Raw genomic sequence first — 27,993 nt, forward strand, 5'->3', positions numbered from 1 at the left:
TGGTTTTGTGGGATTTGGCGGGCTTCTTTACTGCATCCTGTTTTATCAGCAAGGTCTTTGTGACCTGTATCTTGTGCCATCCTCCAATCTCATTCTGTGACTTAGAATGCCTTAACCATCTGGGAATGCAGCCCAGTAGGTCTCAGCCTCATTTTACCCAGCTCCTATTCAAGATGGAGTTGTTCTCATTCACACGTCTCTAACACTACCCCTCTAACCACTAAATTGCCTTTATGTGAGTAAGAACAAAGTATTGCATTAAATCCATTGAGATTTGGGGGTTATATCAATTTGCTTTACCATAAATAACACATTGAATATTAGAAACTGGGGAAGAGCCATCTTAGAAAACTGAAGATGTCTCAGCTTATAAAAACATTCACATTAACTTTATAGCAAGGTTTGCTTTCCAAAGTGCTATGAGATTCCAAATCTCTACTCATACATCCACCTATTCATAAAGAGAAGCCACACCATGAAGGAGCAAAAATAAAAACTTGTAGCCCCACTCTGCTTCTGTTTTTATTCCATTCATCCAAGTAAGGAAATTTAAATTGTTTAATTAAAAGCATTCTATGAGAAACTTAATATATGCAAATGCAATTGTATGTTTGTGCATATATATATATTCATTCATTTAATATTCAATACTTTTATGAGGTAATGACTATTACCTCTTATTTTACAAATGAGGAAACTTGAACTTAATCCAGAAAGATCAGTAACTTGTTCGAAGTCCTTCAGCTAATAAGTGATGGAGCTGAAATGTGAATGCAGGCAGTTTGGCTTTGGAACTTGGACATACAACCTCTATACTGTAGAGGGATGAAAATAAATAGACAGAGTTAAAGAGATAAATCATAAAATGTTTAGCAATAGAATTATGATTCAAATATTCATCCAGTACAACTGTATTGGTTTTTAAGTTCTGGACTACTTTCACACCAGTGGGTAAATATAATAATGTGCTGAGCCTGCTGGTGCTGCTTCCCCCTCCCTTTCCCCCTCCTGCCCCAAACCTCATTGACTAAAGAGTTGGTTTCCTCTTCCTCTAGGAAGCTCCAAGACTCTGTTCTAGTTCTATGTCTTACATTTCTTCTGACTACTTGACTCCCATATGCCATCTAGTTCTCGCCTATCTTGAATATTGTCCCTGAGTATAATGAGATGCAAATTCTGTGACATGCAATTCTAGATGCAAAAGTAGTTTATCCAACATCCACAAATTATATCTGACCCCTACCAGAGTCAGGAATTACTTGATTCAGATATTAAAGTAGTACTGTGTGTGACATACGTGATCAGGACAGAGCACAGAAGAAAATTTCACAGAAGCCAGAAAATCTCTACATTTGGAAAGAGATGAAACTAATTTTTTTGAACACTGGTCTAACCTGTGTTTACTGTTCTTCATCAGTACGTGACACTGACACTGTACACATTTAACTAACGTGAGACAGTTGTTAGTACATGACACATCTAACAAATGGGTATGAAAAATTGCCTTCCATTTAACTTGCCTGCTGTCCTCTTCTAGCTGGAGATATGCCTAGCAGAGAACAATGTTCTTTATGGGACTGATCTACGTGTCTCAGATCATTCTGTATGCAATTTCTCTTTGGTTTGTACTTTCTCCCTCAAAATTTACCCTTTAGAATTGAAGTAAAAGAAGAAATAGGGGCCGGGCACAGTGGCTCACACCTGTAATCCTAGCACTTTGGGAGGCCAAGGTGGGTGGCCAACCTGAGGTCAGGAGTTCGAGACCAGCCTGGCCAACATGGTGAAACCCCGTCTCTACTAAAAACATAAAAATTAGCCAGGCATGGTTGCAGGCGCCTGTAATCCCAGCTACCTGGGAGGCTAAGGCAGAATCACTGGAACCTGGGAGGCAGAGGCTACAGTGAGCCAAGACCATGCCACTGCACTCCAGCCAGCCTTGGTGACAGAGCAAGACTCTTTCTCAAAAAAAAAAAAAGAAGAAGAAGAAGAAGAAGGAGAAGGAGAAGGAGAGGGAGAGGGAGAGGGAGAGGGAGAGGGAGAGGGAGAGGGAGAGGGAGAGGGAGAGGGAGAGGAGAAGGAGAAGGAGAAGGAGAGGAGAAGGAGAAGGAGAAGCAGGAGGAGCAGGAGCAGGAGCAGATGGAGAAGCAGAAGCAGAAGCAGAAGCAGCGGAAATAGGCCTGTGGATAAAGTGTTAGTCAAAAACTATTAGTTTAATAGAACAGCACTGCCATTAGAATTGTAACACTGAGCACATGAGCCTATAAAGTTCAAAGCCTTTTTACCAGGATAAAGTGGTCAAACACGTTGGTTTCAAACACCTCCTGGAGCTCATCAGCAGTAATTTTGTCATCTCGGGTCAGTGGTTCTTCAGCTATGGAGAATACACGAATCACCTTTCTGAAACAGATGATTTAAAAAAAAAAAAAAAAAGAAAAGAAAAGAAAAATAAATTTTACTCAATGTGCTATTTAGCTAAAAATCAAAAAGTTGAACCAGGCATGTTGGTTCATGCTTGTAATCCCAGCACTTTGGGAGGCCGAGGCGGGTGGATCATGAGATCAGGAGATCGAGACCATCCTGGCCAATGTAACCCGGCAAAGGTCATGGGGGACATTTTAAATTCCGCCTACTACAGCAGTGATATAAGACTCCAACTGTTTTTTTTTTCCCAGTTACTAGCCACTTGTTCCAAAATTATTTTGAATAGATCACTGATACTATCAATTTGTTTGGTTGTTTGACATTTAGATTTCTGGATAATTCAGAAATATTCATGATTTGAGAGGAACTCAGCCCCTACCCTTCTCCCACTCAAACTCCTTCAAAGACAAGAGATCAGTATTTGACAACTCTAACTCTGAAAATGAGAATAGTCTTATTCCAGGGCCAGACCCAAAGGCTCAATGTGAAAGTTCCTGGATTCTGGGGTGTCATGTAAGGAAAGAAAGTGAGTGGAAACTTGGGTGTATGGCTGTCCCATGAAGAGCTCACCCTGTGGAAAACAAAAAGGGGTCCCAATCTTGGAGGTTTGATGCTCATCATAATGTGGCAATGACAGCTAGAAAAAAAACTGTGAGCTCCACGAAGACTTGAAGGCAATGGAGCAAGGCCAGCAGCCTCTGCCTCCCACCATCACTTCCATCAGAACCAAGTAGGAAAGACCTAGTTTCTTGTTATCCCCAGAGACCTGGCACCTTTCACTCAAGAATTTGCTTTCAAGCTGCTGCAAACTTTGAACAATTGTCTAACCTACTAAAAGTAACAGAGAAGGACAGAACTCTAGATGACTGAAGAAATCATGCATTTAAGTTACTAAAATGTATTATGTATAGGACAGTTATCACGATACTATCATTTTGTTGAGGTCTCTTTGTGTACTTTTGATACCAGCCAGGTTCATTCTACCTGCAGAGTAAATAAATTACTGGGGCAATGGGTTTTTGCAAAGAAAAGATTAATTAGATATCCCAGCAAGGAGGTGGGACAACAGCTCTCAAATCTGCCTCCCCAAAGATAGGAAACATTTATGGATTAGAGAAGCGGGTGGTCTAAGACATGGGGAAAGGTGAATGGCAGTGGGTAAAAATGAGGTAATCAGTGATCTATGCCAGCATTATCGGGGTCCATGGCATTTCACAGGATATATGTCTCAAATCAGCATTAGCATGATCTGAGAATGGTGTTTTTGCCTCTGACATCAAAAGGCTCCCTCTCAGGTATTTACACATGCCTAGTTGAAGGGTACATAGTCTCAACTGGTTTGAACTGGACAGGAGCTCCCCTAAGTTCCTAAAAAACAACTGAAATGACCACTACCATGTGACTCATGTTATCTGTAAGGCAGCCAGTGAAGGTTAGGTACAGCATTCAGTGGTGCAGCCTTCAGCTACCATGCCTTCAGCTTCAGGGAAAAACAAAAACAAAAGCAAAAGGCAAACAACCAAAAGCAAGGAGGGCAGGATAAGTTTGGTGGACCTGATCAAATTAAGCCCTTGGTTTTACTTTCAATAACTCCTATGTTTTCATCTTGATTTTTGTTGTGTTGATGTAGATATTTTAGTTTCTGGACATAGAGAAGCATCACCTGGTCATGATAACCCTATTCCTGGATAACCATTCATCCATTCTCTCGATAAGAATCTGACAGATCTATCTGTGGCTGATTATTTACTATTCTTTTCATCCACTTCTACCCTGAACTTTAAAATCTAGCTCTAATTCCCATCATGTGTCTGAACCAAGTCCTTGATGGCCAAGAATAAAATGATTTATTTTTAGCCCCTTATAACAGAGAACTTGTAGTTCTGTGTAGATCTCTCTGGAATGAAGTTGCCTCCAGTTTCAAGCAGGGGAAAAGTACTGCCTTGACTCAAACACTCTCCCTTTGTTTCCTTTCCCTCCTATCATTCATCTCTCTTCTTTTCAAATCCCCATTTATCCAGCCTGGCTCACAACAAATGTGTGGGATAGGATTTTTTACATTGTTATAAATGATAAGTAATCAATTCTTACTCATATGGCACATATAATAAATCATTTTTCCTGGGTGCTTGTGAATATATTTCTTTCAAATGTGGAATATAAATGATAGTTATAAATAGAGATCACTTTGCAATCAAAGATATAGAGAATATAGAATCATGTTGACTGTTAAATACAGCAGAGTGGGATAGTGTTACTTCCTAGCCTAAGAAAGAAAATAAATCCATGCATAGCCTGTATCTAAAGCGTCATCTATGTCATCTACCCACATTTAAACCTATTTATGAGTCACTAACAAAAAATGTTTCTCGAACATCCAGTCTCTGAGATTTTTCTTTTCCACTATAAACTGCTATAAAACCTCCTATAATTCCCTTCTTTGAAACAGGAGTCAAATGAGACAGTGAGGAATAACCTCCAGCAATGGTGAGATGAGCTCTCTTTAACCCAGTGGATTACTCTCCATTTTCAACAGTCCTTTATGTATATTATCATGGTTATTAAACATAATAAGTAAACAAGACTTGTCAGATAATGAAATTTGTTCACATTTTCAGGTGCCAGACAAGAAACATGGATTATTGTGTGGAGTTCCATTAGTAGGAATAAGGCTCATTCTACATTCTTCTTGCTCTTTGTATTTTTTGTTTTTCATGAGAAGGAATTGTATCAGCAAAAGGCAATATTCTAACATGACAATGACAGCAGACAGAAACTCAATAAACTCTTGACTTGGTACTGCAAACACCACTTCAAATTAAGATCGAAATTGTGATATAGTTTTTTTTTTTTTTCAATATGGCTATAACAAAAAAAAGTTGATTAAGGCTATAAATATCAAGGAGCATGATACCTTTATTAAAATAAACCTTTGTTTAATCAATTGTTCATGTATTTATTTATACAACAAGCAGTAATCGAGTGCCTACTATGTGCCTTGCATTAATAGTAGAGAAACAATGTTTTTAAAAGTCCCAATCATCTTGGAGCTTATACTTTGGTAGGTTGAAAGGCAATAGACAAGATAAGTAAAATACATATGTTAGATAGTAATAAGCAGCAAAAAGGAAAAAAAAAAAAAAAGGTAGATAAGAAAGATGGGAACATATGAGGGGCATGATGAAATTTTAGACTGGGTGACCAGAAGACTTTGCTGAGAAGTAAAGCAAACAAAATGACGGAAAAAAAAAGTTTGAGTTGACAACTACAATAACTACCATCCCCCATGCCCAAGAAAACAACTACAAGGGAGAAGAAAATACTAACCCAATGAAACAGAATTAAATATCCTTAAACAAGCATTTGGTGACATTAAAAAATACCATGCATCACAAATTTTAAAAACAGAAATAGACAAAGAACAGGAAGAAATAAAACAAAAACTGATTATACTCAGGAAAGAAATAGAAGAAAGTAAAATCATACAGAAATAAAGATGGAACTAAAAAGTGCAGAGAAGTCTTGCTTTTAATGTACCCCACCTACAGACCACCCTTCCTGAAGAACAACTATTAACTGTGGACAAAAGGCAAAAAAAAATTTACCTTAGAATTCCAAAGAAGAAACAACAGCAGGCACAGTGTGGAGGAGAGCCCATGAGACATTCACCAAAGCCGGCCATATCCTGGGCCATAAAACAAACCTCGACAAATTTAATGGTAGAAAAATCAGACAGAATGTGTTCTCCGACTGTAATAGAATAAAACTGGAAATCAATAACAAAAATATAGTCAGAAATCAATAACAAGTTTTTTAAATCTCTAAAAATATGTATATTAAACAACATTTCTAAGTAATTCATGAGTAAAGAGAAAGTATCAAAGGAAATTAATAAAAATATGTACAACTTAATAATGTGTCAAAAAATCTGGCATGCAGCTAGAATAGTGCTAAGAAGAAGTTCATAATTAAGTTTTTACAGCAAGAAAGTAGAGAAAGAAGAGCAAAATAAATCCAAAGCAAGCTGAAGGAAGGAAATAGAAAAGATCTGAGCTGAAGTCAGTGAAACTGATAATAGGAAAACAATTGGGAAAGTTTAGCAAACAAAAAGTTGGTTCTTAGGAAAATACCAATAAAATTGAGAAACTCCTAGCAAGACTGACAAAAAAGAAAAAAAAAAAAGAGAAGACACTGACATCAAGAATGAAATAGAGAACATCATTACAGATCTTGTAGCCATTAAAAAGATAATACTACAAGCAACTTTTATCCTAATAAATTTGAAAACTTAGAAATAATTGACCAATTCCTTAAAAAGCACAAATGACAAAAACACAAAACAGAAAATCTGAATAGTCTTATAATCATTAACAATTACATGCATAATTTTCAAGATCCATAAAATAAATCTTCAGGCCCAGATGGTTTCACTGGTGAATTCTACCAAATATTTAAAGAAGAATTAACAACAATGTTATATAATGTCTTCCAGAATACAGAAGATGAAAGAACACTTCAACTCATTTTCTGAGGTTGCTATCGCCAAATAACCAAACCAGTCAAAACCAAAAAAATATACAGGCCAACGTCTTTCATGAACTTAGACACAGAAATTCTCCATAAAATATTAGCAAAACAAATCCAACAATGTTAAAAAGAAATGATTTGTTTTTGGTAAAGACAGCATCTCACTATGTTGCCCAGGCTGGTCTCTAACTCCTGACCTTAAGTGATCCTTCCACCTTGGCCTCCCAAAGTGCTGGGATTACAGGCATTAGCTAATCCACCCAGTGATTTTTGTCAGTAATCTATTGTCTCCAGTTGTTTTTGCAAGTTAGTTTCTTTGGTTCTCTGCAGTTTCACTATGTCTAGGTTTTTCTTTATCTGTGTCTATCTTGTTTGGAACTTGCCATTTTTCCTGAATCTGATGATCACGGCTTCCATCAGTTCTAACAACAAAAAGAAAAAAGAAAAAAAAAAAAAAAAAACCTCAGTCTTCATTTCCTCAATGTTACCTCTTTCCCATGTTCTCAGTTCTTTCTAGAATACTTATTAGAAGCATTTGAGATGTCTAACTCTATCATTCACATGTTAACTTCTATATCCTCAAAACCCAACAGTGCCTGGCATGTGGTCAGTGCTCATCTGTGGAACGAATGAATTATACTAAACCCATTGGAAATCAAAATAAATGCACCAGATCAAGGCAGAAATCAGGCATCTGCTGAAATCCAACTTCCTAGCAGTTGAATCTTTAACCTACTACTCCAGTCAGATACAAAAAGAGTTAAATCTGGGATTGTTTAATGAAAGGAATCAATTGTACAGGTACACCATTTGGGAGTGTGGGAAGGGAGTGCTCCCCGTTTTGAGGAAATTGGATAAAATGGCTCAGAAAATACGTACAGAACCAACCTAGGGACACATCATCAATGACGTGAAATCAAGATTGGTTCATGTTTAAAGTTTCCTTTTGGGTAATTTGCATTGACTGTGCACCTACTAGAATATTATCACAATTCTGCAAGGTAGGCACTGGCATCAATATTTTATGTAATTAAACTGAGGTATAAATTGAAGTAACTTGCCCAAAGTTATACAGCTGGTCTCGAACTCCATACAGATAGTTAACTGGCTAAATCTAAATCTGATCCAAGGTCTGCCCAGCCCTAAAGCCCATACTCCTCCCACCATGCCCTGCCACTTGATCAGATGCTGCCTACCGGGTCAAACTTGGAAAACTGAACCAACTCTATCAGATGGGAAGTCATCACTTAGTGCCTTACATTATAGCGTTTGAACCATGACATTCTGGCTTATCAATCTCTAATAAAAATTATTATAATGTGTTAAAAAGCTCTTTATTCATTCACATATATTATTGCATTAAATGTTCACTCCATACCCATGAGTAGAAGCAGCAAAAAGATAACCACTCCACTTAACATATGAGGAACCTGAGATTCACAATACATAATGTGCTTCTTCCAAATTTACAATGTGAGTGAATGGAAGAGTGAAAAACAGCTCGATTTCAGGTCAGCTTCACCCTTCTCTCCCAAAGACAGTGGACACAGTGGTGTGCAGCTCTCATTTTCACTTACATAATGTTTATAGAAAACCTTTAACAACAGAGTTAGAGAAACTGTAATCAAAAACTTCATGAACTGTGAAGAAATTATTTATCATTTTTTACTTTTGTTAACTCATTCAAAATTTTACTGACTTTAGATTTCAGGCATTACATTGGTTATATTTACAGTAAAAGTATATGGCATTTTATCATTTTTTTTCATATCAAGTGAGGCCTGGGGTGTGGTTCTTTGAAAATTTATAAAGAAAAAGTTTGCATAATTATCTGATACATATAAACTAAATCCTCACCACTTTCCTCTACTACTATAGTGTACCTTACGCCAGCAATTACCCAATTAGAAAATTTTATCGAAACTTAATGCGAGTGAAAAATTTCTTGTTGCAAGTTTACAACTATTAAGATATGATCATGAAAATGGGTTGGTCACTAATAAACAAATTTGCAAATAGTGTTAAGGATCAGGCCCAATATTAGCATGAACTCCCTCAGAATCAATAAAAGATATTTTTTAAACAAGAAATAATTCAAGTGACCCAAATGCGTATCTATTTGGTTTTTGTTATTAACCACATGGACACCACATGAGGATTGTTAAGATTCTAACAATTTTGAGATTGTCAGAAGCAGCATATGGAGGAAGAAATAGGGCAAAAGAGCTAAAAACATTGCTCATAAAGCAACAAAGTTCCGATTGCCACTCAAATAGTGGGCAGTACTTCCTTTTGCTGGGGGCAGGCCAAAGAAAGGAGCAGTGTGTGCCTGTGTCACAATTATTCAAGTCCACCTCTTGTCCCATGGAGCACAGCTTAGGCCCCAGTTGACAGAATAATATAAACAGATATTCTGTTGGGTGACTTGATTTTATTTTTACATAAAATCTTTCAGAAAAGAACTCTAGTAATTTTGATGTGATACCATTCTAGAGAATAACTAATATTTTTACTTTATCAATTTTTAATTTTTGAGATGGAGTCTTGCTCTGTCACCCAGGCTGGAGTGCAGTGCCGTGATCTTGGCTCACTGCAACCTCTGCTTCCTGAGTTCAAGTGATTCTCCTGTCTCAGTGTCCCAAGCTAAGATTACAGGTGCATGCCACCACACGCGGCTAATTTTTGTATTCTTAGTAGAGATGGGTTTTTGCCATGTTGGCCAGGCTGGTCTCAAACTTCTAACCTCGTGATCTGCCCACCTCAGCCTCCCAAAGTGCTGGGATTACAGGCTTGAGCCACTGTGCCCAGCCCAATCTTTTTCTCATATGCATACAAGCATGCACACATACACAGTCTTGGAGATAATTCCAAAAGGAAGGAAAATAGACAGTCATAGTTCATAGTTTATTACAAATGCATATTATCCAACATGATAGAAATCCATGTGCCCCAGAATGTACAAGAAGGTATGCAATGTTCCAGAGTATCATTGTCAGTTCCGGTTATATATGTATACATATTAAATATACATATTTTTTGAGACAGGGTCTCGCTGTCACCCAGGCTGGAGTGCAGCGGCACAATCTCAGTTCACTGCAACCTCCACCTCCCAGCCTCAAGAGATCCTCCCACCTCATCCTCCTGCGTAGTTGGGACTACAGATGCATGCCACCACACCCAGCTAATTTTTTTATTTCTTTTTGTAGAGACAGGGTCTCACTATGTTTCTCAGGCTGGTCTCAAACTCCTAGTCTCAAGTGATCCTTCCAACTTGGCCTCCCAAAGTGCTGGAATTACAGGCATGAGCCACTGTGCCCAGCCTGATTATCTGTCTTTTGAATAGTGACCCTAATGTGCTTTTCCAGTTCCAGTAACTTTTGATAAAATTTTTCAGCAGTGTCTTCATCTAGGTCCATCTGGAAAAGAAGCAAAAATAAAGATGTCTAGAAAGGAAAATTAAGATGAATAGTATTTGTATAAAAGAAAGTCATTCAATATATGAAACAAAAAGAAAGGAGGCAGCATGAAAGGGCCATGGTGGCAGACACGTGGGGACTGTCAGGAAGCTGAGAGCCTGAAGACATACTAAATGTCAGTCTCAGTTCCAACACTCACCAAACCCACTGATGCTTCCCTTAAACAGCAAGACTGAAAGATCTGAGTTTTGCTATCTCCCCCAACTTCTATATGCCCAGGAAACAGAAGACACCAACCAACTGTGATATCAAAGGACAAAACAGAAAAATCAAGAGTTTCATGAATTTCTAATGGCTACTCACTTCCTAATATCCATCTGGCTTAGTAAAAAATCCCTGGTGTGAGCAGGGCTCACGGCCCTCTAGATAAAAGATGATACTTCAGCCCCCGTTGAAACAATGGGTGCCAGAGCCATGAGACTATGTTCTGGCCAGTGAGATGTAAATAATACCTGGAGTCTCTTCAAGAGAAATAAAGCATCCCTTTTTTCTTCTCTTCTTCCATACCACTCTCCAGCCGCAGGCCTGAGGGCCACGCCCTAATGGCCAGGTGGTGACTGCAAGGAACTTGGGTTCCTGACAATTTGTGGAGCTGCCATGGCAGCCTGAGACTGCCTCTCTCCTAAATGCTTTTACATGCAAGAAATTTAAGATTCTATCTGGTTCAATCCATAATTACTTTACATTCTTGTGTTTCATGCAGAAAATCTCGACAGTATGTAAAGGCAAACTTTCAGCCCTTTTAAAATAGTGATATCCTTTTTTCAAGCCAACACAGAGCCTAAACTTCAGGAACAGCTTCTTTGTTCACAAAACTGAAAGGCTAAAAATTAAATAAACTTTTAAACATTTTGAAAATAACATTTATTTTCAATCATGTTAGAGTTTTTCCATAATGGAACTGGAAGAAGCATTACAGAACTCTTCTAGTTCAACCCCATCTTTTAACAGAAGAGAAAGCTAACTTACCCAAATAATCAAAGGTTAAAATACTTTCTTCAATGCATTTCCATAAAATGCTAATGAGTATGTCAGTTTGTAGAATTAAACATTTTTCCCCTTGATAAACAAATCATTCCCTCTAAGTTAACAGACAGTAAGTTCAAATACACTCTGCCAGCCTAAAGTAAGTTATTAGTTTATAATAGAATTCCCCAAATAGAATTACAGGTTATGTAAAATTTGGTTTAAAAAAAATTCATGGTGAAGAACTGAAAACAGCAGGATTAAATATTTCACACACATTTCTTAACTGTTTCAACTTCTCACAGCCTTTACTTTGCTAATGTATGCTGTACAAGTCTCTGAAAGAGGGGAATGTAATATGAAGCATGGTTCAATTTTACTTGCTAAAGGAATTGCTTCTTGCAAATCTTCTCAAGAAACTAGTATCCCACAGAATGTATTTTGAAAAACCTGGAAGGTTCACTTTTAGTGAACAGATAGCACAGGAAGCCAAGTGCATGGCTCCCCTTTTAGCTCATGCTACTAACAGAGGCCAAGATCAATGCCAGTTACTTGACTTACCTAACAGTCACCTCAATCTTATTTTATCATAAGCTAATACCTCCTCACAACAGGCTGGATCGTGGAAAATCGAAGGCTGAAATAAACCTTAGTCATGACAAAAGTATAACAAAGTACTTCTCTCAGTTTAAAATAAATGTTCTCATTCCCCAGTATGTAACTCTACGTTTGATTTCATTTTAGATTACACCAAGTCTAAAAAACACAGTACTGATTTGATTTTTTTTCTGCACATTACCTTGTTCCTCTTCAAAACACCAATCTATTAAAGCTGATAATTGTCACAAGCAGAATTGAATACTCAAAGGGAAGTTAAGTTCACACAGAAAACACTTCCTATTTCATCCAACTTGCAACATATTTACTGAGCGTCTACCATGTGTAAGGCAGTCTGCTAGGAAATGGGGTATGACCCTCCTCCTCACAGAGCTTACATTCTGACAGAGGAACCCGAAAGTGAACAAGCATGATCTGCAACAGGTACAGGATGTCAAGAAAGCCTACCACAGAGGCACCCAGGCCTGGTCTACAGGGTCACTAAAGACTATGGGATAAGCTGATCTGAAGGATGAGCAGAAATTAATCATCAAGAGGCTGAGAGCAGCTCAGGTCAGGAGAACAAGATGTGCAAGAAACAGGAGAGAGCAGGATGAAATAAAATCAGGCCAGTGTGATGCTGGTGAACAGTGTGTACCCAGAGAAGGGAAGCTACGGGGCTGAGGGGCTGGTCAGGAACACGGGCTTAATTCATCAACCCAGCAGCAAACATCAGTGCAACAATGCAAGCACATTTACCTTCTGGGTCATAATGTAATTTCTTCCAAAGCCAGTGGTGGCACTCAGGTATTTGATCAGAGGATTGAGAGATTCGGGCTTTTGGTGGAAAAGCCATACCTGGAAAGGAAGGATACGTCAATGATTTGTTTCTTCTGCCCAAGGTGAGTGAGGCTGGTGGAGATTCACAATCAGCACTTTATAGAGCTCCCCAGACAAATTATAAACATCCTCTCAAATATCATCAGTGAATGGTTTAGCAAATGTATTGAGAACTAATTAAAATATAGTTTAAAAGCACTTGCTTCTATAATCAATTTGTGTTCCTACAATAAACACATTTATTTCTGTAACATTTACCAAAACAAGAGCATCAAAGCCAATTCCATTTATGTTTTCCTTAGCTAATTTCAATTAAGTCAAGATTTAATAATCTACTAAGTACTACAGTGCTAGGTCCTTAGGTTTCCAAAGTGAATGGCAAAAATCCTGAAGGAGCTCAATGGAATGAGGGAGACAAACGTAAAGAACTGACTCAGATACAATGGGTTTTTAATGTAGGACAATTCTGATCCATTAGTAGAGGCTGCCTCTGGAGCTCTGGGTTGAAGAATATTCAGAGACACCACTTGTGTATAACAGAAAGGAGTATTATAGCCCATTAGTAATGTCTGCCATTGATGAGGAAACACACACAACCCATTTGCCATGTGTGATTTAAGGAACTCGACTGGCTTCCTAATAAAATAACAACTTGATCCTCTAAGAAAGGGAAGAAAATCTTCATAGAGGGGAATGGTGTTGAACTTTGTTATCTTGGCTCTTGACCCACAAGATGCTCTTTCTCCATGGGAAATCATGGACTGACTGCGCAGTCATCGCCCTGCTTTGCCTGCCCCTCCAGCTTTCCATTGCTCTGTCTCTCCTCTAGCTGCTGGTGTATCCTGCCTCTAAAGAAGGGCTTTCCCTATAGGCATGGTGCCCAGTGCCATGGTAAATGTCAAACTTGCAAACTTCACTCCTAATGTTCTGCGCTTAGCCTTATAGTCTGCTTTAGCTCCAAACAGGACCTCGATTATTCACAAAGCTTATTCTCTTATTACCTCTTCTGCTGAAATTATTTCTACTACGAGTGAACCTGTAATTCACATCTGCTAAGCCAGCATACAAGTTATAAAAACTTCAGTAACATACCAGCGCTTCTGTTCCATTGTATGGTGTCAAAGTGAATGCATTTGCAAAAAAGCGAAGCTGCAGAAAAGAAAACAACAGTTATTTTTGTAGTGGTTTAGAACACAGTCACAAAATAATTATTCATTTAAATATTAAAAAAGAAAACTTGCCTTTCTGATTACAGAACATTTTTTAAGTAACAAAAAATAGAAGTCAAAAAAGAAACATCACTTAATCTCCATACTCCAAATCAACCACTTTTAACACGAAGGTCTATTTACTTCTGATCTTTTCTTTATGCCTGCCCTAAAGGAGAGATATTTCTTCCTGAGCCCTAAAGGGAGAATCATTTCCTAAAAATAGCATTTTTCAATGTGTGCCAGAGAAACGATGGTCCTGCAAGATGTTCAAATCACGAAACAAAAATATGGTTCTATAGTTACATAATGTACAATTATCCCCCTTTTGGGAACTTTTAATGCACATGACCACTTTGAAAACTTAGAGAAGTCCAGTTTAACAATCTTTAACATGGGTTTTCTGAAATTATATGATTACAGAACTCTTGGGATCTGTGGTACATGAGCAATGAAACATTCCTTTAAAGAGAAGTGGACACTCAAATGGTGGTGTGGCAGTAATACTTAGAAATATTAAGCAGAGGTTTCACATTAAGTTCAAAACCTCAAGTTAAATGGCATTCAGGTTCATTCCTTAAATCATTTCCCAACCCTTAAACACATCTTCTAGGTCCCAAAAAGAGAGTTTATGAGCTAAGAAAAGAAGTATTCATCACTTACTAGCAATATTGCCGGCATCAACAGTGTCCATATAAAGGGAGGCAGAATTCCATATGTCAAATTGGTCAATGCTGTACCTGGACACACCACATTGGAATATAGACCCTAGGAACAGACAGGGGTAGCAATAAGACTTTAACTTAATGTATATTGACTCAGTCCAGCTACATGCTAGTTAATAAAAGAGGTATGTACATGAGCCAGAAGTCAGGTAATAAAGAATTTACGTTTTGAGTTGTCTCTGAAGGTGGGTAAAACATTTATGTTGAAGAACCATGTATTAAGAGAACCCACTGTGAGAGGCACCCAGGATGTAAAAATTAGTAGGACAAAGTCTCTATTCTCATGAACCTTGCAGTATAAAAAATAACCAATCTTAAAGCTGGGGAGAAAAGCAGGGCCTGGTTATCTGACTTTTCCCTATTATTGGCTTAACTGAAGATCAACTTTTCAATAATCATGAGCATTTACGATTAAAAGATGTACGGAGTACAGTCCTTGCCTTCAAGAAGTTTCTGGCCTAATAAATAGACAGCTAAACCTAAAGTATGTGTCTGTTTCCCTGCAGGTACATAAGACCCATACGTCTAGCTTGAGGTGGGTGCTCCCGGCATCAGGCTGTATGTGCTGTCACAAAACTTTCTCTAACTGAAGATCTCTAAATCAGGTCCTTAGCCTAGAACTCATTTTAGAAAGTTCCACCCTATAAAGAGAGCCCCAATTAACACAGAGCTTATTTAATCTAAAGGGTCCTAAGTGATCTATAGTTAAGCCCTGGAGCCCTGGGACTATCATGAGGATAAGTCTTAGCTCGTGACTTTTTTCTAGAGGATTGCTGGGAAATCAAGGGGACTCTCAGGGATGGTTGATCCATGTCAGGCAATGCCAAGACTCTGCAGCACCAAATGAAGGAGGAAAAGCTTCCAGGTTCTGTTGCTTAGGTTTATTGAACTGTCTGTTACAGACAGAACCTGAGAATCCCCTTGATTTACCAACAATCCTCTAGAAAAAAGTCAAGAGCTAAGACTTATCCTCATGATAGTCCAAAAGTTTTTCCTAAGAAAATAATGTACTCTGCCCCCAAAACAGCTAAGGAAAAGTTCTTATTCTAGAAACTACCTAGGAACATTTGTGGACTATTTTGTCCTAAACGAAGAAATCTTCAAACTAAAATCCAGGATTTCCAACATACATAATTTTCTGATGTTGAGAGATAAAAAAAGAAAGAAAGAAGACAATCTTAACCAAGACTGTATCCTTCCATTTGTTTAATTATAGGGATTAAATTGTGATGATCCTGAGTATTTCTATATGGCTTGAGTCGGGGAGGATGCATGGATGATTCAAGTCTATCAGGCAGTCTACATACAACCTGACAACATTTCCAGTAACACAGGGCTTCAAAAGGAATACTGTAATGTCATTCTTTCTCAGCTGCTTCTTTCCTCATAAAGACCAGGGAGAAAAAGTCATTGGCTGAGAACCAATCTCAACAGATTTTACAAGCAATAGCTAAATCTCCCTCTTTCATAAAAGATAGAATCCCAAACCTTACTTGATAACTGAGACTTAAATAGAATCCCAGACCTTTCTACGAAAGGAAAAGTTAATCCCTCTAAAAGGAAGTTCTCAGAGTACCAGGAAGCAGTTGTGACAAGTTTTTAAACATCTCAAGAAACTTCGGAAGGAGGTGTACAATGGGGCCAACATGCTGAGTCCAACCTGCAATATTAACAGCCTATACAAGAACATGTACACGCATCTGCAGACCACATGCACCAACACCTACACACGTGCACACACCCAAAAAATACATGCACAAACACATGTGCACATACCCACAAAACCCGTACATGTACATATGAACCCCCTACACATGGGTAGGCACACAAATACATATCCACGCTCATGCATATCCACATGTACGTATTTGTACAGACACATGCACACATAAACTCACATTCTGAATACAAAGCACTGCTGTGAGTGCTTCATCCAGATCCCCTCAGTCCATCTTCCCAATAAATCTGTGAGGCAGGCACTATTACTATCCCTATTTTTCAGATGAGGAAACTGAGGCATAGGGAGATTAAATAATATGCCTAGGGTTACAAAGAGTCAGGATTTAAATTCAGTCCTAGAAAGTATGCTCTTAGCTTCAACTTTATAAGAGGCATGATTCAGGCTGGGTGCAGGCGCTGTAATCCCAGCACTTTGAGAGACTGAGGCAGGCAGATACCTGAGGTCAGGAGTTCGAGACCAGCCTGGCCAACATAGTAAAACCCTGTTTCTACTAAAAATACAAAACGTGGGTGTGGTGGCACATGCCTGTAATCCTAGCTACTTGGGAAGCTGAGGCATGAGAATCACTTGAACTCAGAAGATGGAGGTTGCAGTGAGCTGAGATTGTGCCACTGCACTCCAGTCTAGGTAACAGAACGAGACTCTGTCTCAAAAAAAAAGGAGGGGCATGATTCTAAAAGCCAGATCACAAAATACCACCTGATAAAGGTAGCCATTCCAGAATAAGCCAGGTCTAGACTATCACATAAGGCTTATATTTCTATGTCTAACTCATGATCCAAGAAGCTCCCTTGAGGGAAGACATAATTCTTGATCATCTTTTTATTTCACTTTCCTCCTCAACCCTAAACCTGGCCCAGTGCCCTAAACATGATAGGTCGTTTGTAAATGTTAGTGAAATTAAACTTCTCCATAGCCCCATACTCATACAACACTGTTAATCAAAGCAAACAAAAGAAAATGTCCAAGGGGAAGATTGGAGATTTTCAGGTAAGAATTTAGACCTGGGCAACAGAGAGATAAAAGAAGCAGTAAACTGTGGACCATAGTGGCCACAAGGATTCAGTATGACCAACAAGGGTCACCATCCCCTGTAAAACATCCTATAAACTGAGATCCTCATAGAGACAGAGCTCTGGAGTCTTACCTAAAACCACCACTATCCAGAAGGTTTTATAACTACTTCACTGTCCTATAAACATCTGCTATGACAAACACTAGGAGGCAGCATAGTACAGGGGGAAAAGTCCAAGCCATAAAGTCAGCCAGCCTCAGGCTCAATTTTGAGCTCTACCATTTACAAGTTGTGTGACCATCGGGTAAATGACTTAAGTTCTCCGAGATTTAGAGTCCTCATCTGAAAATGGTTATACTTAAACCCACCTCCACATAATGAGGCAGGTATTTAATGACATACACAGATGAATACAGAACCTGAAACATAGCAAGTACCAAAACAGTAGTTATTATCACTTTTAGTAGTGTCACTCTGTTAACATAAGTTAGAATTCCTGAAGAACCACAGAATGATGAATGAACTACCTGTAACTAAAATGTCAGGAGCTAATTATCTCTGCCCTAACATTTTCGTATATACCAACTATTAATCTAAACTACAAGAGTTAGTGGAAAGCCAGCTACCTTACCAGGAAATCAATAGCAGGTAATTAAGAGAACCTGCCCTGCCATTTCCATATCACTGAGATGGGCCTTACCTGCTGGTTGAAGTTCCTGTTCAAAGCCACACTCAGAAGGTCAGTGGCATATTTGGAAGAACTGTAGGGCTCCTTGCCTTTGCTGTGCTGGAAGTCCTCGAGGCTGAAATTAGATTTCCTTGCATTGCGAGACGATGTCCAGATGAGCTGAGATGGACTGTCACTGTGACAAAGGAGAGGCTCCAGTTCCCGAATCTGGGTGAAAGAAAAAAAAAAAAGAACAAGAAAGTATTAAAATATACTGGCAGAATACAGATAACAATTTTGAAACCACTGTACATCTATACTGAAATTGAACAATTAAGTAAATGGAGGGAGGATGGTGGGAGTCAGGTTTGTCATTGTTGAAGTGAGACATCACAAATAAGCATGGGGAGGAAGCTAGAATGATCTATATGGTAAGAGATTAGGGTCAGAGACATCAGTATTAACTAGTTATCTAAAAGAGACATGAGTTAGTTACATAGAAAAATATGTATAGATACGTATACATACATGAGTAAGTATGCTAGTATGCACACACATATCTCTGTAGTCTATTACCAGAGAGGGTTTAGAAGACGCTGATCTCTCAGTAGCAATAAGCACCCAGATCTTGGTTTCTAATAACCATTTTCCGATAAAAGAAAACATATGTCTTTAGAAAAGTAGCTGATTCTAGGACTGAACAAGGAAACACACAAGATGATTCTGAAGCATCTTGTGGAGCCAGATGGTAAGAAACTGCTCAAAATGGAAGCTAAAACAAAAACAGACAACCACAATGATGGGGGTGTGCCAAAGAGATACAGGAGCCAACTGAAAGAGCTCCCAGTGGCCAAAACTGAAAACATTTGAGCAAGAAAATAAAATAGTATTTGTAATTTCAAAGCAGGAAATACATATTCATGAGTCCATGTGGAAAAAATAAATGACTGAATAAAGACATAAATGAAAGAGAACAGACAAATCTCCCTTGCAGAAAAAATCCAAACAATTTCTGTAGATAACCCACTCTCTTAAGGAGGTAAAGCATTAGCCAGTATGCATTGGCTGCACATAGTAACTTTCTTCCTTTTTCTCTTTTTTGAGACAGAGTTTCACTCTTGTTGCCCAGGCTGGAGTGCAGTGGCATCATCTCGGCTCACCGCAACCTTCGCCTCCTGGGTTCAAGCAATTCTTCTGCCTCAGCCTCCCGAGCAGCTGGGATTACATGCATGTGCCACCATGCCCAACTAATTTTGTTTTTTGATAGAAGTGGGGTTTCTCCATGTTGGTCAGGCTGATCTCAAACTCTCGGCCTCAGGTAATTCGCCCACCTTGGCCTCCCAAAGTGCTAGGATTACAGGCATGAGCAACCGTGCCGGCCCAACTTTCTTTCAAAAAGTAGAGTATGAAAAAGGAGAAAGAAAAAGTAACTTAACAATGGAGAAACCTGACAAACATCACTTCAAGCCAGGAGATCAAGATTAATATCAACACTGAGAAGTCATACTGATAGAATACACCCTTGATATGATGCCATGAGAATGTCACTTTACCTCTGTGGCATTCCTCCCAAAAACCACATTCTTCAGTCTCACCATGAGAAAAACATCAGACAAATCCCAATTGAGAGAGTCTATAAAACACTAAGCAGTACTCCTCAAAACAGTCAATGTCATCAAAAACAAGGAAAGTCTGAGAAGCTGTCACAACCAAGAAGAGCCTAAGGAGACATGACTGCTAAATGTAATGGGATCCTAGAACTGAAAAAAGACATTAGGCAAAAACAGAACCGGCATAAGTGTGTACTTTAGTTAATAATAATGTAGTAAAATTGATTCATCTATTTTGACAAATGCATCATACCAATGCAAAACGTTAATAGGGGAATCTGGGTGTAAGGTATACAGAAACTCTCTATACTATCTTTGCAGTAATTCTGTAAATCAAAAACTATTAGTACATTTATTAAAGAAAAATCTACTAGGAAAGCTTCTAGAAGTGTTCCATGCTTACAATAAACAAGCCAAATGCAATCAAGAAAACTCAAACATGAGATTAAGTCAGTTAACTGGTTGTTCAACTACAGCAATGCCCTGTGCCCAGAGCTTTACAGAAACTATCACATTAAATATTAGCTTGTTAAGCCCACAGCTTCTTTACCAGGATAAAATGGCCAAAGACATTGGTCTCAAACACCTCCTGAAGTCCATCAGCAGTGATCTTATCACCCTGGGTCAGCAGGCCTTCAGCTGTGGAGAACATATGAATCACTTTTCTGAAATAGCAGAAGATAATTGTATGATTTTTTAAAGCTTCTTTAAACTGGAAATACTGAAAACACTTCCCAACCCATCCCCCAAACCCCCAAGCCATAAACTATACCTCCCTTGATTCTGTAATGACAGGAATAAAAATACCTATTTCTCAGACTGGATTATTGTATGCAATGAAATGCCAAAGTCCCTCCTTCCCCCGACTAATTCACAGAAGTACTTACACACGTATAGCTCACACTACCAATAGGAACTTAAGTCTCTCAAAAATCTGCTGCTAAAACTCACTTTACCTCTTTCCCAATCAAGTTACAGGTAAACTGTTCTAAAGGAATAATAAGCTATGCCAAAGGGAAAAAAGTCTTCCTGTGTATAAAGTATGTTTAATTGCCAAAAACAAAGTTAAACAGGTTGTTTTTTTAACTGGGAATTCTTCAAACATATTAATATAGTGTTCTGCCGTGAGGTCAATTTAGTAGGTCAAGGCCAACATGGAGACAGAGAGAGAGAGAGAGAGAGAAAGCGAGAGAGAGAGAAGGGAGGGAGGGAGAGGGGGAGAGAGAGAGAGAGAGAGAGAGAGAGAGAGAGAGAGAGAGAGAGAGAGAGTGTGTGTGTGTGTGTGTCTGTCTGTCTGTCTTTTAATGAAAAAGAAGTAAAGCAAAAGTACTGGTATAGTAAGTAGCACATAGTAAGAATGCCTATTTATGAGTAAGTGTACTGGGTCACAAAGTAAGATTTATTTCTATAAATAAGAATTCTCCTGGTTGTGTTTCAACATTTTTGAAATTTTTGAAAGCCACTACACTAATGTGTAATGAGAATCTCCCAGGAAGACATTAGTTCTCTGCATTTCCCCAACCTACTGGTCACAGCACCTGACATACAATTGGGAAATAGTTTGAAGTAGCTTTCCTGGAAGTTGGAGTCTCTCTGAGAACTCTAATTTCAAAATGTTCTTGCTAATAGGCATATCCAGGCAGACCAAAAAATGACCTTCTAAACCATTCAACCATTTAGAATGTACTGGAGACTTAGAATACCATACAAAACAGAACTTTCAGCACTCCTCACAAAAGAGGATTGCTTTTCTTTCATGATATAGTTGCGTCATCTCCTTTTTCTATCTTCAACCTTTTCAACGACCCCTTACCTTTCATCCCCTCAACTTAACACACTAGCAAAACTAGGCAGAAAAATGAACACATTCCTTCCAATCAGTTCATCCAGAAAATGGAAATTACCTTGAAAAGAGGCCAAAGAAAAGTGCTTTGATATTTAGCTGTGGATTAGGCATGATCCCAGCATTTAGATATATACAGTCTAATCTCTGAAACCTGCAAGTAGACAACCAAATGAGATTGTGAGTTGCAAGTAAAAACATCAGGTCAAGATTGTGTATTCTATCTCTAGAGTGACTAGAATCAAGGAGGCCTAAGAAAGACAAAAAATACTTTTTAAATTAATAAATTAGCCACAGCAAGCTGAGAAGAATTTATAGTACATTAAAGTTACAGCATTTCTTTCTCAACAGTTTTTCTTTAGCCACAGTAAACATTTGAGAATTCTTTCTTTGGTGGTGGCTTCAAATAGAATCTGTGGACTTTAAGTAAAACCTCTGATCAATAATTCCTTCCAGCTCCGTTCTCTCAATAAGGAACTGCAGCAACCCTCTGTCTGTTAAACCCACTCCACTCTCCTCATCTTACAAAGTCTCTTGCTTTTAAAAAAAAAAAAAAATCCACATCTCCTCTGGTTGACAAGTAAAATTTATATAATATTGATATTCACCTGACTTGATCTATTAATGTTGAAATCTGAATGCCAAAATATATAATAAAACAGAAGATCCATGTGGAAACCTTTCAGTGTTCATGGACAAGTCCTATGTATCATAAAATGATGAAAGTTCATAAGAATACAATGAGATTGTAAAAGATGAATCGGGGTAAGATATTCTTGCTGGGCTCCCTCCTGAATACTTGTCATGGAAGGGATATGAAATGATGAGTTGAAAAAGCGTTTTAAACGTATGTAAGCCTTCATCTAGATATACTGGTTTTGAACTAGGTTCAAGGCAGGTAAAGCCTGCTCTCATGATACTCACAGACACCATAAATATTCAGAATATCTCCTAGAGTTCTATGTACTAAACTGTCTCTGACTAACCCAAGACATTAAGAGCCACAGCTTCTAAAGTTAGGACCCTGAACTACATACATGGTCTTCAATACAGATCACATACAAACATTTCTTCATCATCCTATAAATAATTGACAAAAGACTCAAATTATTAAATTGACCATTTAAAATGCTGATATTGTTACCATCAGTTCATCACTTAAGTGCCACAAAGATAGTGTGAGTTCATCCATTGTTGTTTGTTCTATTACCTTATTTGCCAACTTTTATCTAAGAATATTAACATACTTGGCTAGGAACAGAGAGGAAATGTTTAGTAAAGACACCAAATTAAGCTCTGGCTTCAATAAAATGGCATACCACTCATCAATAAGACAAATGACACATTGCTCTAATATAGATAAAGCAGAATCACTGTTTCTTACTAGTTTTCATCTGCACATATCTAATAGAAGACAATGCTACAGATGGAAAGACCAGGTGTCAGGGATGGTGCTACTGGAGCCTTTAGAAGGGATTCTCAAGCCCTCTTTAGCTCTAGTTGACTTCAAGCTTAGAACTGAAGAGATCCATTTGAGCCACTGAGTGCAGTTTCTTGACATAAGCAAGAATCTATCTGGACACTTTCATATATTCCATGTTTGTGAATATCATTACAACCATCATTTCCTAAACTTGAATAACACCAACCATCTCAAAAAAAAAAAAAAAAAAAAGGCTGTTTTGCGGACTAAAAAAATACCTCAAAACTTCACTACAATGCTGATGACAGGTACCTGGGACAACTCAATTATCCCCTGAAGTGCTCCCTTCTGCCCCACAGCCTCACTGCCTTGAATCTGTGCTAAGTTGTTAAATATCTTACAAAATACTAAATTACTAAACTTGTGATAAAGTACCGAATATCTTGAACCTTTGAAGGCATTCGGGAATAGTCAGTACTATAAACGTTAAAACTTTAGGTCTCAAAAGTAAACTGCATCGGAATGGGCTACTATTAACTGGGAAATGAAGGTTCTTTTCTTCCAAATAAGAGAATATAACAAAATCTAAACAAATCAGGTAAGAAGCCAGCTGGCTAAGAAAGTTTGGGAAAAGAATGCCTGTAAACATGATTTAAAAGTCGTAACTTCTCTCAACTTCATGGTTTTTATCTCCATAAGGACATTCAGTATACAGTTTCACAGCCCTGGAGACTCTTAAGTTATGGAGGAGTAGGGGATATGGAATATATCACAATTTATGTGAAAACAGGACCTAGAAAATCTCAGGTTTTTTTGTTTTTTTGTTTTTTCCTTTTTTAAGATGTGGCATAAAACTCTAAGAGCTCAGCAGTACTGGAGAGAGAAACCACATTTACAAAGGACTAAGGCCACACTGAGAAGAGCCAGAGCGAAGAAAACTAGCTTTCATTTGTAACTTGTGCATTTGGAAGAAGGAAATGCAAATTATTATCAATTCACATAAAATACAAAGTATTTTTCTTCAGCAACTGTCTTCATTAAGAAGGGCTTCCTTGTTTCTACCTGTTTCATTTTACTGTCCAAGGAAACAAGGTAGTTATTTGTCTCTTAAGTGCCTCAATACTAAAATATTCGAAAATTAATTATTCCAGATAGTCCTAGGGCAGCATAGACTAGTGTAGGTTCTTGGCCTCTTTTCATCATACATTCCTCCTAAAATTTAAAAACAAATAAAAAGCCTTCTCTGCCCAGAAAAATGCATGGTGCACCTACATGCAATTTTCTGTTCACTTTCAGGGGAGTTATACATCTGAGGACTCTATTCCTTCACATACCAACTGTTGATCCAATGTCTATTACATGCCAATTACTGTGAAGGTGTGAACAAATCTTTACTGGCCTAGAGAAAAAAATACCCCTTAGGAAGCAGGGGGAAGCCCTGGGGTCTTGGACTCACCCAACTAATATAAGATTGGATGACCTTCCTAGGGACATTACCCTTATTTCTGTGTCTCAGTTTCTTCGCTTGTTAAATGTCACTACTTGCCTTATCTACTTAATGAATTCATTATGTGCAGGAAAGATGTAAAAAATGAATTCAAATATCAAAAGAGTTAACGTAAGGCACACATCAGGATGTACTTATAAATTAGTCTCCATGAAATAATTATGATCATGATTGAGACTGAAAATGTGGTACTGGCCAGACACAATGGCTCATGCCTGTAATCCCAACACCAACTGATCACACACCAGGATATACTCATAAATTAGTCTCCATGAAATAATTATGATCATGATTGAGATTAAAAATGTGGTACTGGCCAGGTACAATGGCTCACTCCTGTAATCCCAGCACTTTGGGAGGCCAAGGCAGATGGATCACAAGGTCAGGAGTTCAAGACCAGCCTGACCAACATGGTGAAACCCCGTCTCTACTAAAAATACAAAAATTAACCAGGCCACCATGGTGTAGCCTGTAATCCCAGCTACTCAGGAGGTGCAGGCAGGAGAATCACTTGAACCCAGGAGGCAGAGGTTAAAGTTAGCCATTGCTAACTTTAAAGATCATGCCATTGCACTCCAGCCTGGGTGACAGAGCAAGATTCCATCTCTTAAAAAAACAAACAAAAGAAAGAAAATGTGGTACTGAGACACAATGGGTCGCCCTATACAGATTTCCTCAACATAACTGCTTACACTGCACCTGTTTCTTTTTAGGTTTTTCTTTCCTCTCTTATTTTATTAAGTGTTATGCTGCACAATCACATAAGAAAAAAAAAATCCATCAGCAAGAGATATACCTTTGCTTAAGTTCCTTGGAGGCCCGGAACACCGACTGCAGGTTGCTGACATCCACTTGGACAATGGTGACCTCAGCAGTGGGGTGAGAGGCCAGCAGAGTAGCATGGACAGCTTCTGCCTTGTTCCTGTTCCTGCACGCCAAACACAGATGAAGCTCATCATCTTCCGCCAGCAGCCGCTTGCAGAGGGCCAGGCCAATGCCACTAGGAGGACAATTCAGACACAAGATGTGGGTTATCTGGGATGGCGTCAGATAGAGGCATTTCTCTCTGGTTCGGAAAACTGTGTCAACTTGACCTCCAATAAGAAGCCCAGAGAGACAGAAAAGACTCAACAATGATTTAAGAATGGAGGAATTCTCCACTCCAATAGTCACTTGCTTGAGACACAGTCTAGTTTGTGTTTTTCTCATTTTGAAAAACTTCAATGACACAATAACTGGACTGAAAACAAGAGTTGTTCTTTAGTTTTTCTATTACTGGGCTTTATCCTGCCAGTGGTTTTCATTTTGTACTTATTATGCCACTCATGAAAATGATTTAATATATCACCAGTAAGAGCTGAAAAGAGCATTTTATTAGCTGTTTCCTATGTGCATTTTTACTTTGCTGTCTAGGCTCCTCAGGGGCAAGGGCTTTACCACATATTGGTATCATAAACCCCATATGGAGCACCAGAAATCTCCGATAAAGGAACAGATGAATCTTTCAGATGAGGCATCAGTAACATGGCAGGATGTACAAATCCCTCTCAACAACTATGATTAAATAATAGAAAAAGAAAGAACTCAACGTGATTACATAGAAGGTAGGAATACACTAAATATTAGATGAGGACCAAGAAAGGGAAGCAGGGATGAGTACAGCACTTGGAGACAAAGAACTTCAAAACCAGCACTGTAAAACCGCATAGGAGTGGTGACATCAGTCAGACCAGCCTGGCTGATAGCAATGAAAAGTTGGGTAATAATTTCTCTTTCATGACTTAAGCTGATTCCAGGAAAATATATTAATAGTTAAAACCCAAAAAGAGCCTGGAACCATCAGTAATCTGTTAGCACCAACAACAAAGCATCAAAAACATTTATTTGTCCTCACATGAGAATAGTAGGTATTTAATATACAATTGCACATATCACAATATATGTAAAAGAAACAGACAAAATCAATTCTGACTTATTTCAGTACCTTCCACATAAGAAGCACCAATCAACTGTTGAAGTCACTTGAGAGGGTATGCTAAAAAGTTGCCAACTGCAGACACCTACCAAGCTGGCTTAGTTAATATGCATGTGGTTGAATAATTGAAAGTGGATCAATCTTAAATGTTTAACATGTCCTCTATCTTAATCATTTAAAAATGCCAAATGCAACTAGTAGAAAAAATGGTTTGATTGGCTTCATCCTCTACACATTTTTCATGGAAGTGCAAATGACAGGTAAAACAAGCAACAGAAGAGGCTGAGAGACTAAGTGAGCAACCCTGGAATTATTATGAGCTGGTTATTCTGCACCCCAACCATGCCTTCATAGGAAAAGGTTAACTTTCTCTGGGTTTCTGAAGAGTGTGTTAGCTCCCTAGCACTGAGCTAAATGGAAGGGGATTGTTTTTTCTCCACCGTCCTAATGCTCATGGGTGTTCAAATTTGTAGGCAAAAGGCTTGTACAGACAAAACACCTGTAGTATAAGACATGATCACATGGTCAGGAGCAAACTGCTGGGCACTGCCGATCAATACGAATAGTAGGCAAAGATGGAAAAGGGGCGGAGCCCGCGTGAGTACCCTATTCCCTTGATAACCTCAGGATCATCACTGCCACATCATCACTTACTGATGCTCTAGTTTTCCTTTTCACTGTCATGTTTAATACAAAGCACCAGTTACTGAGCACCTCAAGAGGCCGGCACGCCCCACACCTGCTGCAGAGACCCTGCGGAACCTAGGCAAAGCCAGGGGCGGGCGCTTCCGGGGTCCGTTCGTGGAAGGTCGCAGACCCCTGCTCTCTCGGACCCCTGATCCGTTGCCACCTCTGCCAACCCAAAGGAGGCCTCACCTGCTCGCGCCGGTGATCAAAACCACCTTTCGCATCTTCGCGCATTCACACTTCCAAGTAGTGAAGCAAACGCCGCCGCTGCTTTCGGAAGTCCTAAGATTTCGGGCCGCAGCCGGACCCACCTCACCCGTCACCAATCAGAGTACGGCCACGCCCCGCCTCCCGTTGCGTCATCGAGTCTGCGCCGATCCCTCCAATCTCAGTCCGCCAACCGCTCCCTGCCCTCGGAGTCGACGTCGGGTGAGATAGGCCGAGGGGCGGAGCTGCGTGACGCAAATTCCGGAGCTATTCCAGGCTCTTCTCGCTGCGCCTCGGCGCAGGTGTCCGTCACTGCCGCCTAGGGCTCATTGGAAGCCGGATCTTTAATCCTGGTGGGGGTGTCACCCGGCCTAGCACTCAGGAGAGGAGTAACACGCACTGGGTCTGTGCCCTGGTGTCTGAGATTGGCACTTCATTGCAGGAAGGTCTCACGGTATTTGCACCAGTGCCCATTTTAGAGAAAAGGTTTGGGTCTAGGAGCCAGAGCTGGGCGACTATTATTTAATTTTCCACTCATTTTTGGATGTATAGATCCAG

The 27,993-nt window shown here is 39.0% G+C and overlaps 1 protein-coding gene across 8 annotated transcripts; it reads right to left on the reverse strand.

Moving 5' to 3' along the window:
• HSD17B7 (hydroxysteroid 17-beta dehydrogenase 7) lies at positions 1-27,571 on the reverse strand. 8 transcript variants are annotated; one of them, XM_030936570.1, is made up of 11 exons: positions 27,418-27,571; positions 25,363-25,566; positions 21,698-21,790; positions 20,344-20,458; positions 18,217-18,411; positions 14,699-14,803; positions 13,920-13,976; positions 12,747-12,845; positions 6,027-6,187; positions 2,283-2,397; positions 1-815 (listed from the first exon to the last, which is right to left on the reverse strand). In XM_030936570.1, exons 1-11 carry the CDS (start codon positions 27,450-27,452, stop codon positions 741-743), a joined length of 1,254 nt encoding a protein of 417 aa, XP_030792430.1. In that variant the 5' UTR covers positions 27,453-27,571; the 3' UTR covers positions 1-740. The 8 variants fall into 8 exon arrangements, 7 of the variants coding, with proteins under 7 accessions (XP_030792430.1, XP_030792432.1, XP_030792431.1 ...); XM_030936572.1 differs by lacking the exon at positions 21,698-21,790 and having other exon boundaries at positions 20,344-20,432; XM_030936571.1 differs by lacking the exon at positions 21,698-21,790.
• Positions 27,572-27,993: the final 422 nt, after the last annotated feature.

This window comes from Rhinopithecus roxellana, chromosome 8, assembly GCF_007565055.1.
Source record: "Rhinopithecus roxellana isolate Shanxi Qingling chromosome 8, ASM756505v1, whole genome shotgun sequence".
In the NCBI taxonomy this organism is placed as follows: Eukaryota; Metazoa; Chordata; class Mammalia; order Primates; family Cercopithecidae; genus Rhinopithecus; species Rhinopithecus roxellana.